Source organism: Electrona antarctica, assembly GCF_951216825.1.
Source record: "Electrona antarctica genome assembly, chromosome: 15".
Lineage (NCBI taxonomy): Eukaryota > Metazoa > Chordata > Actinopteri > Myctophiformes > Myctophidae > Electrona > Electrona antarctica.
The window spans coordinates 32,398,118-32,411,327 of record NC_136796.1 but is presented as its reverse complement, the minus strand read 5'-3'; the positions used below and the strand labels follow the sequence as shown (position 1 = coordinate 32,411,327).

General features: G+C 42.6%; 1 protein-coding gene across 1 annotated transcript; it reads right to left on the bottom strand.

Annotated features, from left to right (window-relative positions):
* Positions 1 to 1,515: 1,515 nt before the first annotated feature.
* LOC306938047 (sodium-dependent neutral amino acid transporter B(0)AT3-like) lies at positions 1,516 to 11,589 on the bottom strand (the record flags this gene model as incomplete). The annotated part of the gene is made up of 12 exons (XM_079522070.1): positions 1,516 to 1,710; positions 2,336 to 2,498; positions 3,975 to 4,134; positions 5,146 to 5,350; positions 5,639 to 5,795; positions 5,961 to 6,089; positions 6,275 to 6,387; positions 8,099 to 8,209; positions 8,948 to 9,129; positions 10,116 to 10,253; positions 10,956 to 11,096; positions 11,445 to 11,589. The coding sequence occupies 12 exons, from the start codon at positions 11,587 to 11,589 to the stop codon at positions 1,516 to 1,518; spliced, it is 1,839 nt and encodes a 612-aa protein (XP_079378196.1).
* Between the last annotated feature and the right edge of the window lie 1,621 nt (positions 11,590 to 13,210).

Genomic DNA, 13,210 nt, shown 5'->3' with positions numbered 1-13,210 from the left:
GCCCTTGCCCTGAGGTGACTTTGCCCACTGCAGTGTGTCTTCCTCCTTAGCCTGGAAACCAGACGAATGAATCTGAGGAAAAAAATAAAAATAAAAAAGCCCTGGCACTCCTCAGTTTGAATTATATTTCGCTCACCCCAGAGTTGCGGGTGACCAATTAGAGCCCACTATTCAAAGTGAGACCTTTTTGCTGTGACTTTGGAATCTGTTTGTAACGTCCCCTTGGGAATAATTCTTACACGCCGAAGTTCCTGTGTGGAAGATAATATCACTGCTGGGTAGAGATTAATCTACGCAGCAGTGATATTAGTCTGACCATGCCAGGATACTTCCTCCTGAGCTGCCCAGCCCCTCCCCTATCCTCTTTGGACTCTGATGGCCTAGAGTGAACTCACCTGCGGTGTATAGGTGTCTAACGAGATGAATGATTGCATCAAGTGTTCTTTCGAACTAGCTACTACACCTCATTTTGACCACTCTTGCTCGTATTTTGGTCCTTTAATTCCTTGTGGGAAATTCTTCTTTTTTCATCACTGGATCAAACTGTACCTATACGAGCTCAATCGTTCCTATAGGAAATTCCTATTATGGGGCTTGTAGAACTCTCCACTGTGTACTCCAATGGTAATAGTATTACTGTAGTACACATGTAGTTATAAATCTTTGATCTCATCATCATAAACAAGAGAATTGTGGAAGAATATTTACTTGTGTAAAACATGTTGCCTACACATAAGTTGTAGTTGCTCATCTTTGCCAGTGTTAGAGGTTTCTGTTTCTGTGAATCCGTATCCCTTCCAAAGCCCAATAATGTTGGGGAGAGTACAGTACCTGAAGACGGTTTCTGGAAGGTCTCCAGGTTATGCCTCTTTACTGTATCTCGGAATCAGATCCTCCTTCAATGACTGTGCCAATTATTTCTCATCAGGTATTTAATTGACTGGAAAAGCCTCAAGGTCAACAAGATTTAAGTTCCAAATTGAACAATTGTGACAAGATAGAAAATATAACTTCATGCCACTTTCTTAGTGAAAAACATAACAATTAAATTGGAATAATATAATTAATTCAATGTAAATACATCGTAGAGCATAAATCTACTGTAACAACTTACACTACCATTGTAGATGCTGCCATGATAGCTTTTTTCCTACTCTTCCAGTTAATTTATCCGACGCACCTGTCCCTCGTAGGTGTGCATAAGACTTTCTCCTTCTAAATATATATTTTTTGAAAAATGTTGACAATAATGACATGCCCAAAATAGGGACACCAATAATCTTATTGAAATAAAAAACGTTATATACGTTTTTTTTAATGGTGATGATTATGATGATGATCATTTATCTACTTTTTCTGCCCATCAGCTCTGTATATATTTTGTTTCCAGAATTCCAAGGGGCGATTGAGAGTGTAATATAATGTGGACGCCTCGCGAAGGATTCCTCAGTCGCAGAGATACTGACAGGATGTATCCTTGCCACGGAAAGTCAAAGAAAGTCTTTTGGTCTTAAGCTATGTGTCCAAAACGTAGCCATCGTTGGCATGAGGTGTGGCGCCGTTGTGGCGGCCATTTGACGACGTCCTCCTCTTGATGAGATGATAGAGAGCTACCAGGGGTATGGGAAGCACAGGAACGGCAGAGAGGAGGACAATAATGGCAAACACCCAGTCTGGGTAAAGTGTAACATTTGTATGGGGGAAATCCTCCTGTGGGGAAAGAGAAGTCAGCGTGAGGGACATATATTTCTGTATTTGAGGGACACGTTGCCAATCATACAAGATACTGTACTATTTATGATTATGATTATGACCCATAATCAGTATTTCTTCTTAGTTTATCATTTGAGCCACAGACTTATAATTAACGTAGTACTGTATTATGTTGCTTTTTCCACGATGCTCAAAATACTGTATGACCAATTTGACCATCATGTGACCGCACAATGAAACTTATAATATTACACACACACACACACACACACACACACACACACACACACACACAAACACACACGCACGCGCGCGCACAGAGAGAGAGAGAGAGAGAAATTAACAGACTAAATTGCACACAGGTCAAATATATTAGACTGAAACATTAATCTACATATGTACGCATATTTTATACTTTGTCATATGACCGTGTCATAATGACATGCCCAAAATAGGGACACCATGTTGAAAGAGGTTAATCATGTCTGTGGGTTTATAAATATTTAACCAAGGAAAAGTATTAACCAGAGCTTGTGACTAAATAATGACTGTGTGGTGCATTGGATGCGTTGGAACACAGGAGCAGAGACAGTGTTGGACAGTGACGATATAGACTACTTACCTTGCTAGGGTCCCATGCAGAGTAGGTGGGACGCTTCTGTGATTGAACAGCAACATAGGCAACAAATACCACTAGGAGCATCACAGGACTGATGAACGCCCAGCAAACCCTCCAGAAGATGCTGGGCCTCTTCCCTGTCATGACCTGGAGGTCATCACTGAAGCTAGAAAGCACAAGCAAACACACAGCAGCAGTCAATGGGCTATATGCATACGCCATTTTGGAAAGAATGGCGTATGCACCTCCTTCACAGGTGTTACCGATGATGAAGGCTCTGTTCCATTCTGGTCAAACAGAGTCAGGGTGCTGCTATAGAGCACCGAAGTCTGGCGTCAATATCGGTAGAGGGCGCAAATCCGCGGGTTCATGTACTTTCACTGGAAACACTTTGCTACACCAGTGGGTCTCAAAGTGTAATTGAGTGTGTTCCAAATGGCCCTGTACAGGTCTGAGAGTTATGGGGGTCCTTGAAATTAAAAGGTTTGAGAACCACTGCACACTAAATGCAACAGAGCCTTAATTTGTATGATCAGTAACACCTGTGAAGGAAGTAGGGAAGCGGCCCGGAAGTAGCTACAGATAAAGAGTTATTCTGTGTGTATATAGAGCGTCGCAGTCCCGCCCCCTACCATGGACCAGGAAATGAATCCCAATGCATTATTCCCATAGACATTTCTTAAAGTATTTATTTAAAGACGGTCACGACTCGAGTTGGCTTTGTCCGCGGCGTAAACGTCTTTAAATAAATACTTTCTGAAATGTCTATGAGGAAAATGAACGGAGAATCATTTCCTGGTCCATGGTAAGGGGCGGGACTGCGACGCTCTATAGCCCTTATTGTTTATAATACCAGTGGGCTAGTGGGCAAGTGGATCCTGTTGTAAACAAGTGTAATGCTTTATCAGTGTGTCGTCCACAGTAATACTCTTTGTATTGAGTTGTGCTTTCATGTGAAATGTACTCATTCTGCAAACTCTTCATAAATACTTCAATACATCAATCAATCAAACGTTTTGTGCCGGCACACCAATGCTAGGCATGTCAAAATGTCAAGGAACACCTGTTTTTCCATATAGAAAATAGCTCATCTTCAAACCTACGACATGTCTTTGAAATAATAAAGAATAAATAACAATTTACATTTTCACTTATAAAGACATGGTGAAAGGGTATAGAATTTCCTTCTGTATTTTGGAATGAGCATGCACAAAAGCATTGATATATAAATTAAATAATTTAGTTTGGGGAAAACATTTGGAATAGCTGTTGCAATAACGGTTGTCACAAATGCACACAAGCATGCCAATGCACACCTGGGAACAGCATTTGGGAACCACCAGTGGCGTGCACAGATAGACACTAGGGGGTGCTAGAGCACCCCCTGCCCTTTTGGCAATGTGCCCTTTCGAAAAACTTGACAGTTACACTGTACAGTATGTGGACCATGGTAACATTGATCAATTCTTGATAAAAAGCTTCTAATATATTATTTAGGCCCCACAATTTATAAATCTCACACTATTAAGGCAACCGGCCGGTTCCACGCGCTGCACAAAGTGCCCTTTTTTCCACTTGAGCACCTGCCCCTCTAAATGTCTGTGCACGCCACTGGGAACCACTGAGATATAAAATGAGTTACCGGCTGAGTCCATAGATGTAGACCACTCCAGTGACTTCACAGAAAGCAATGACAAGGAAGGGAACAGAGCCCACATAGTTATTAAAGATCTCCAGCCAGTAGTTCCCTGAACCAGTGGTGAAGATCAGAGACAGCAGGAAGCACAGCAGACATATTAATGCTGCAACACAGAGAGAAGAAGGATTGTGACTGCAACATACACAAGTTACATGATACTGTATCTATATCTACATCTACATAATCTACAGGGATTTGGTTTAGCTTCATGTGGTAATGGGGATTTAATTGATTTTTTTGTTTGTTCATTGCTAATTCATTATTATTGGTTAGAAAGTTATTTAGTCATTTACAAACTTTTTTTAAAAACATGATGGTAACGATTAATTAAAATTATTTGTGCCATAATTATGCCCTCCACCTCCACAGCAGTTCCACAGTGATTCCACAGCCATTTGGCTAAGGATGTTAGGATGTCTGACGTTGAAACGAGCGTTTAAATCGCTTGTTTAGTCAGCTGCTTCCATGTTTTTCAAGGAAGTTGAAAAGCTTTAGCGCCTCCCCGGCGCCTCCCCTGGTCGAATGTGGAGATTTTGACATGCACAACGTCCTTGAAAAACATGGAAGCGGCTGACTAAACAAGCTCGTTTCAAGCCGTAACTTGGATTTTTTTGGCCGCTTCTAAATGAAAATTTGTTTTGTTTTTTTAAAGATTTGTTTTTGGCTTTTCTGCCTTAATTGATAGTATCAAGTGAAGACTGACATGAACGAGGGAGAGAGATAAGGGGAGAGACATGCAGCAAAGGTCGTCATGAACGGGACTCGACCATGCTGTCAGGCTGAAGCCTATAGGCTATGTGGCATGCGCCTGGACCACTTGGCCAGTGGGTGCCCCAATGAAAATTAGTTTAGCTAATTATCGGATCTTCACTTTTTGGATAGGATGTGCAGAAAAGGGAAAGCAGCGTTACTTGTGGAAACCATGCGCCGTTTCTGAAACGGATCTCCGCCTGACCTCATCTCGGAGCTACAGAATGGCGTAGGGACTGAGGGAACGTATCGGGGCAAAGTCTGACATGGGGACTGGAAATTGATTCCAAACATATGGATGCTGGATCTTTATATTGTACACAGTGGGACAGTGTGTATCATGAGGCCAAATTCTGATAGGCACCTGTGAAGAGCTCTTTAGGAATCCACTTGGGTACCATGTGTAGTTCAACGAGGGGATTGAGGACGCCCTCAAGGGTGCCAAACATGGTGGAGAGACCCAAACTGAAGAGCATGACGAAGAACAGCACAGCCCAGACCTGAGAGCCTGGCATCGCCGTCATAGCCTCAGTGAACACAATGAATGCAAGGCCAGTACCTGATGCACTCTAGGGGAGAACAATAAGAGATGAGCAGCATGAAGACTGAACATAATGGTACATTTTGAACCAGTATTTGATGCACTTCGAGGTACGAGGATCTTGTTGACTGATTTAATACTGTATGGTTCTTATCAAGGCTTAGTCTGATTCTGTTTTCCTTTTTTATACAGTGCCATCCTCACCACATTCATTCTAAAACATCATGGAGTGGAAAAAAAAACATTTCAACACAGTAAAAGTTAGAGTTCAAATGAACTCGTTACAACCTTTCAAAGTACACCGTGGCAACGATACCTGGTCAAGGAATGTTTGCAGATTGCAGGGCTTCAAGTTCAAACTGGACACCCGGGTATGAAATGTGCCATTCAGATGTTTATGCCATTCAACATAGTTGTCGAATTTTATGGTTTGCTCCTCAATATCAAACTCATTGGTTAGAGCCAATATGTTCCTGCAGATGAGAAAGACTTCAGATTTGTCTTAATATAATTAAATTATCACATTTTCAATGATGATTGAGGAAAAACGTAAAAGTATGTCTAAATGCAATTGGTCAAATGCACACACACACCCATGCATGCTTGCACAAAGGCACGTACGCACATGTAGTACATACCCATTCATACAGGAGTTGTAGTTATTGTTGGCTTTAAATCCCAGGATGGCGAACACAGAGATGGATGCATAGAGAGATGTACCACTGTTTACCAGACCAACCACAATTGTATCCCTCTCACAATTATTACTGGCAGAGGAAATGTGAAAAGAACAAAAATTAATTCAAAAACAGAATAGGGTGTAATTCGTGCACCAACTAAAGGTGTCAGCCAGTATTTCTACAGGAAGTGAGTACAATCCCATTCCCATTGTTAAGTGCACAATTTGGGGTCTTCCCCTTCTGTCCTATTGCCAGCTCCATTGGATACCTACTCTGGAGGATTGTAGCTGGAGAACACTATTAGACCACCATAGGCAATTGAGAGAGAGAAGAAGATCTGAGTGAAAGCATCGAGCCACACTTGGGGGTTCTTCAGAGTCTCCCACTAAAGGAGAGAGAGAGAGAGAGAGAGAGAGAGAGAGAGAGAAACAATGAACAGAGGAGAGGTAAATGTAAATAGTCTTTACACTAAAAGCCCCAAGCCACACACTCCTCTCTCTCTCTGTTGCTTAAGGGGCTGCCTTCACGAGGACGTCGCGGGCTGTTCCCCGCCTAAGTTTTGTGAACGATATAAAACTTTACTGCGTCTACATTGCGGTTATGTTAATTATGTACGACGTCCACTCGAGACCGGTAAACTGCTCCGTTTTCAAGATAAAGATGCAGTACACATGGCTGGCCTGTAGATGGCCATCAAAAAAAAGAAAAAGCTTCTAAAAGTAGGCTATATGAAAGCGTTGGTATTTCACACAGGTGTTGCCAAATAACTAATTATCTTGATCAGATGCGCATATGACATATCTAGGTCATATCAATTTAATGAGCAGAGCAGTGCTGCTTCTCTCTCTGAGTCTGCACACACTGACTGACCAGCTAAAGTGTATGCCTACTAAACCATAATATATGACAAACCTTGGATTAATTCTTCTGAAAACAGCAGCAAGCACAAAGTAAGTGTGAGAGAGAGAGGGAGAGAGAGAGTGTGTGAGAGAGAGAGAGAGAGAGAGAGAGAGAGAGAGAGCGTGCGCGCCCCTTCTCTCGGTCAGATCATCATACACAGCTCACAACGAGGAGCGGCATGGTACATTGTGAATTTATGAGTTTGACTTTGGAGATTGAAATATATATATTCGCTGGTGCGCAACACCTCTGAATGTCAGATAATTGCTTGATTCCTTCCACCTGCTGGCAGCACAGTGCTAATCATTGCCTATTTTTTAACACGCAGCACCTCTCTCTCTCTCTCTCTCTCTCTCTCTCTCTTTGTGACTGTGAGACTGACACAGACGCGGTCAATAATATATAGCATAAATAATAGGCCAAATATAACACTTTCCCTCTATCTGTGATCAGCTCCTCACACACAACTCCTCTCTCGTGCATGCCTGCTCAATTGTTTGCGTGCGTGCGGGCTGCAGATCGGCTATTTTTGGAGAAGAGATTTATAGACATTATGTGCAAATATAAAATAGCTGTGATACTTATATGTAAGTGGTTATGGTGAAATAAACCATTAACACTGGTTAGTTTGGAGGGGGCGAGGGGACTATGACATCACCGTTTCAGCAAATTAGGCGGCATTCGCTGTACACACGGAGACGTGAAAGTCGCGTCTCCAAACTTTCCCACTCTGGAAGGTAGTTTCAAAATTAGCCGTTAAAGTCCCCCAAAACGCCGTCTCCGTGTGACAAAAAGGGCAGATCGGCTAATTACTTGCCCGAGAAACACCGAAATCGTCCTCATCTGGATGGCCCCTCAGTAATTAGTCTCATGTCGCGCAGCTGCGCATAGTTTCTCCCGGCGGATCCTGCCGGGAGCTGCCTATGCCATAAAAAGCATAGGTGAGTTCCAGGCTATAGGTCCTATGACACGCCCGAAAATCTAAATATCAAAGCGAACGCTATTATGTGCAGTGGTGGAAAAAGTACTCATTTGGTTTACATTTGCATTCCCATTTCCCAATGTGACATCATCAAAATATTAGCCAGATTTACCCCCCTATTTTGGATGTCACAGGGTCACTTAATCTAACCTGCACTGGAAAACGAACTACAAAATCAGTCTAGGGTTTCCCGGCGCTGATTGCACGGACTTGCCTCAGGTGTGAAGAGGTAGGCGAGTCCATCAGTAGCTCCTGGCAGAGTGAGGGCACGCACCAGGAAGATAGTCAGTACCAGGTATGGGAATGTCACTGTCACATATACAGCCTGGAGAAATATTATGAATGAGTCCAAGGCTCTGTTTCCAGTATGTTTATGTGAAATCAATTCAGACATTGCTTCAGTTTGCTTATGTTTATTTGTTGATTATTCCTTCAGCATTTCCGCTTTCATTTTGAGTAAGGGTGGGAGAGAATGGTACATAGCTAATTCAACATTATGTTGAATCCATCTAGAAGTCAGACAGTAGTCTTAGGGTTTACCATTTGAGCCACAAAGACACAGTAAACTGTAGTACTGTAGAATGTATTATGTTGCCAAGGGTCAAGGTCAAGGTCAAAGAAGAGCTACGCAGCTCCACTTTGCACACTTGGTTGACCTAATTTTAACAACAGAACAATTCAGTTAGTGCCATGCAGGTAGCATAAAGGCATTTAATAAATACACTGTAAAAACCTGAGTGATATAACTTAACAAATTTGTACCCTCTTAGAGTTGCAAATGGATAAATTAAATAAAGTTATTATTTAAGCCGGGACATTGATCTGTTAGTGGCAGCGGTGGCCGTACGGATTGCAGAGCGGTCTTGATACCGGAAGGTCGCCAGTTCAAATCAGCGGTCCGACACGTTAAAATTACCACCGCTGAAGTGCCCTTGAACAAGGCATTGAACCACTACAATGAAATGTTCTATGAGCAGGGCCTGGCTGGAAACAAGTTCTTGAGCTTAGCCCAGATACCCTGGGTAAATATAGTAATCATTTCATTTAATTTCATTACACACACCTTGCCAATGGTCTCGATGCCCTTTATGAAGCAGATGTAGACCAGACACCAGGCGGAGCCCAGGCTCGCCACCATCCACCACTGCAGTGAGCCGCTGGTCTCCACGTTAGGAGTGATGTTCAGGGTCTCTCGGTACCAGAAGTAGTTCACTGACGTGCTGTCCACACATTCCTTTACGTAGGCTGATCGTAACAGTGAACAGATAAGATAAACAATGGTCGTTTGTGTGTATGCGTGAGTCTATGTGTGTCTTTTACTTCTTTTTGTGTTTTAATGAATAATGGATTGCATTTTTATAGCGCTTTTCTATGCACTACGTGCTTACTCAAAGCGCTTTAGAATGGTCCATTCATTCATACATTGGGAGGTGAAGCGGCGAACAGTCAACGCCAGCGTCCTCACTTCCCACATTCACACACCAATGGTGGCAACCACTGGAGGCAAGGTGGGGTTCAGTGTCTTGCCCAAGGACACTTCGACATGTGGACAGGGGGGGGCGGGTATTTTAGCAATAGCTTCACTATCTATTTGTAAGGCATAGTTTTAAGTCTATTAACTATTAACAAACATTTAAAAAGTAATTAATAACGTATTAACAGTTTAAGAGATAGTTATTCTAACACGTTACCTATTATTGTTGAATTACTCATAGTCATAACATACAGTAGACGCCATGTGCCAGTAGGTAACCGGACAGTCATTGGCCACATAATGTCAATGCAAACCTGGTTCGATTCTGACTGGAGACGTGTTGTGTTCAATTGTTCCTGTCTCTCAGTCATAATACAACAAAAACCTTTCAGGAACATTACATGAAGGCTTGTACCAAAAACCCCTTTTTTGTCATTTTAAACTATGCAATTGGTTTGGTTTTCATAATTCTGAGTAGGTAACTATCTGTATGCACCAATCTTCAGATGACAAAAGTGATAAGTTGAGCAAACATTTCCACTCATGAATATTTTCATAATATTAAAGTCCAGATGAAACAGCATTTTGAAAATATCTGACTTCTGTATTTACATATTTCCATGTGAAACAGGAAAGGATAATATCGGGAGGAATTTGAATGTTGAAAAGTGGACATACAGTACCATAAAGAAAAAAAAAAAAATGGCTGAATATACACTATCGATATGCTGTAGGTATATAGTATATTCCTGCCCACCTGTGTGATTGTCATTGAGGGGACACTGGCTCCAAGGCAAGGGGTCCTGGAAGGAGTTGAAGAAGTACCAGAGGACCCACCCCACGATAGCATTATAGAACAAACACACCAGAAAGGAGACCACCAGGGAGGAAACACCTAAACAAAGAAACTTGTTGTTATTGTTTGTTGTTAGCTATTGTTGTTGGTAGCCTGTGTCAAGTGCATTCGCACATAAAGTATGTATTCTTCCTCTGCATTTTACAATTTTACATTATCCTAACTATTAGGAGCAGTGGATGGATACCATTAAAATAGAGCCCAGGGAAAGTTAGTGGTTAATTGTCTTGCTCAGGGATATTAAAGCGCCTTTTCCACTCTATTTTACTATTTTTAGATGACTACACTGTCTTGTGAGCCATGGGTCTATCTGGTCTTCTAATTCCGAGAGAACCTCTCACTCAGCTACACATGTAAATGGAGCATTTCTATAGTGCCTTTCTCCCAAGTGCTATAGTGTACCATTTACACATTAACGTTGGAGGGAACCATGCATGCGAAGCAATTATGCAATTATGGGTTCAGTGTCTTGCACAAGGACACTTTAAATCAAACCAGAAACCTTCTGATTCCAAGACAGCCGCTCTACCTCCTGAGCCACTGCCGCCCCGTTTAATACAGTCAGCAACAAATACTGCAAACATCTTGAGTGTTAATTTAACTCTGATTGGCAAACATAATGTTACATCTACACTTGTAATTGTCTAATTGTCTACCTACAGTTTCATTCACGAAAGTTCATTCCACAGCATCCTTTGACACATACTGTACACACAAAGTTGTGCAAACATGTTGACGTACCGACTCCACCCAGAAATGGTGAGATGGTGTGCCAGGCGCCGATGCTGCCCTTTCTCAGCTTCTGTCCTATTGCCAGCTCCAGGTAAAGCAGAGGAAGACCCTCAAATACCAACGCTAGCAGATAGGGGATGAGGAAAGCACCTGAGACAGAACAGTGAACTGGGGTCTGAGATAAACATGAATGGGGTCTGTGGCTTAATGAATACATTTGTTGTCACTATTCTGTAATGACACAATTGACTATTTATTGTCTTTTCACAGAATAACAGAATAGAATATACAGCAATCACTGAGATAACAAATTAAATATGTGCCCTTTTCCAGAGCCAATGTATTTTATTTTATACTACTGTATACTGTAGAAGACAGTTTGCCAAATTTCCAAAGCATTTAAATAGTTCTCAAAGCACATCAAATGCCAGCCACCAAGATGCTACTAGATGATACAGTATAATAATAGCTGTGTGTCAACAATAGAAAGCATCTCACCTCCTCCATGGATCTGGCAAAAGTAAGGAAAACGCCACACATTGCCCACTCCCACAGCAAAGCCAATGCAGGACAACAGGTACTGGGTCTTGTTGGCCCACTTAGGTCTCTCCTTTACCTCCTTGGAGACTGCCAGATCCTCCATGCCTTCTGCTGAACTGCTGTTATTGTGTGACCTGGGGTCTGGAAGCGGATAAGTATAGAAGAGAGATTGTCTCAGTGTCAACACAGTGGAAATCTACTGAGAATCAGCTAAGTTTAATGGATAACCGGACAGAAGCCTGGGAGTTGTCATGAATTGTCATCATTGGCATAAGAGACATTGTAAAGTGCTGTGTTATCGTATAACATTTAGAAAAATTCATTGCAAATCCATGGAGGGGTGCCCTGGGTGCAGCTCAGGTCACGTGTACAAGCTTAATGGTACACCTCACCTACGGCTACCCCTTGATTGCCCACAGCTGGCCTACAGGGCAAGGCTCTGTGGATTTGTCTATACTGAACACGCCAGTAGAACACGTCAGTCAAGCATCAGTAGATAACTAATGAACTAGTTCATGTAGTCCTCTGTGTACAGTAGTGTGTACAGTATACAGTACCTCACAAACTTATAGTGGTCCGTTTTCGTATAACTGTGGATAACAAATACAAGGCATATTCATGGGGAAGTGAGACTGGGGCAGTGGGGTATCCTCACATGTGATACATGGAACCAGAGGAAGGAATTCCTCTGTAACTCCAGATGTACTGTATATCTATATTCACTTTGGCAGATATTCACGAATGAGATAAAGTATCATTAACCTTCCTCTTCTTAATTTTTATCCCACGATTTTGCAACCCAGTTTTTTCACACAGTGCCAATTATCTAATGTAATCCTGAGCGCTACACTTCCTCTGCCAACCTGGGGGGGCAGCGGACTGACCTCATGCCTCATTCTATGCATGAGGAGTCCAAGCTGCTTCTTTTCACCTGACAGGGGGGAATTTCCCCGGCCGGACGTAGCGCGTGGTTCCTTTCTCCTCCATCAGGCGCCCCGGCTGGCCAGGGGGAGGTAGTTTTAGAGAACAGGATTACTGCATGTTTCTGTGAGGGTACCTACCCTAGGGGACACGGGGAGAACATGCAAACTCCACACAGAAAGGCCCTTTCGCCAACCCCACCTCAGGTATGGGCACTGATGACGCGGAAGAGGGAACACGCCCCCAGCACCCACAGTGTCCCCAGCGGGAATTTAACCCAGGACCTTCTAGCTGTGAGGCGACAGCACTACCGACTGTGCCACCGTGCCCGTGTATCATTAACCTTCCAACATGCTGTGATGTTGTACAGTGTAGTTGAGAATGATAATAAAATTGGAATTCACATCGACATTAATCTACACAGTAGCATTGATAAACACAGCAAAGGGATTTTTTTTATGTGCATCCGGCTTTGTCAGCGTATTCGGGAGAGGGAATCCAGAGGACCAGAAGGGGAGGGTGATAATTGTCACTACACATACTCCTACGGGCTGGGGCGGTACTTGTCAGTGGGGAGTGTTGGAAGTGGAAGTGTTGGAAGTGGAAGCTCCTCACTGTCAGGTGAGCCAGTAGGATACAACAGCAGTGACAACACATACATGTGTGTATTGAGGAATCAATTGGTATAACGGGAAAAAGAAAAAAGGGGGTAAATAATGAACTCCCCAATATTGAATCTTTAGTAATACAAAACCTTATTATTGTGTACAAATTTGGCACACATGACTGACAAAAAAATGAAG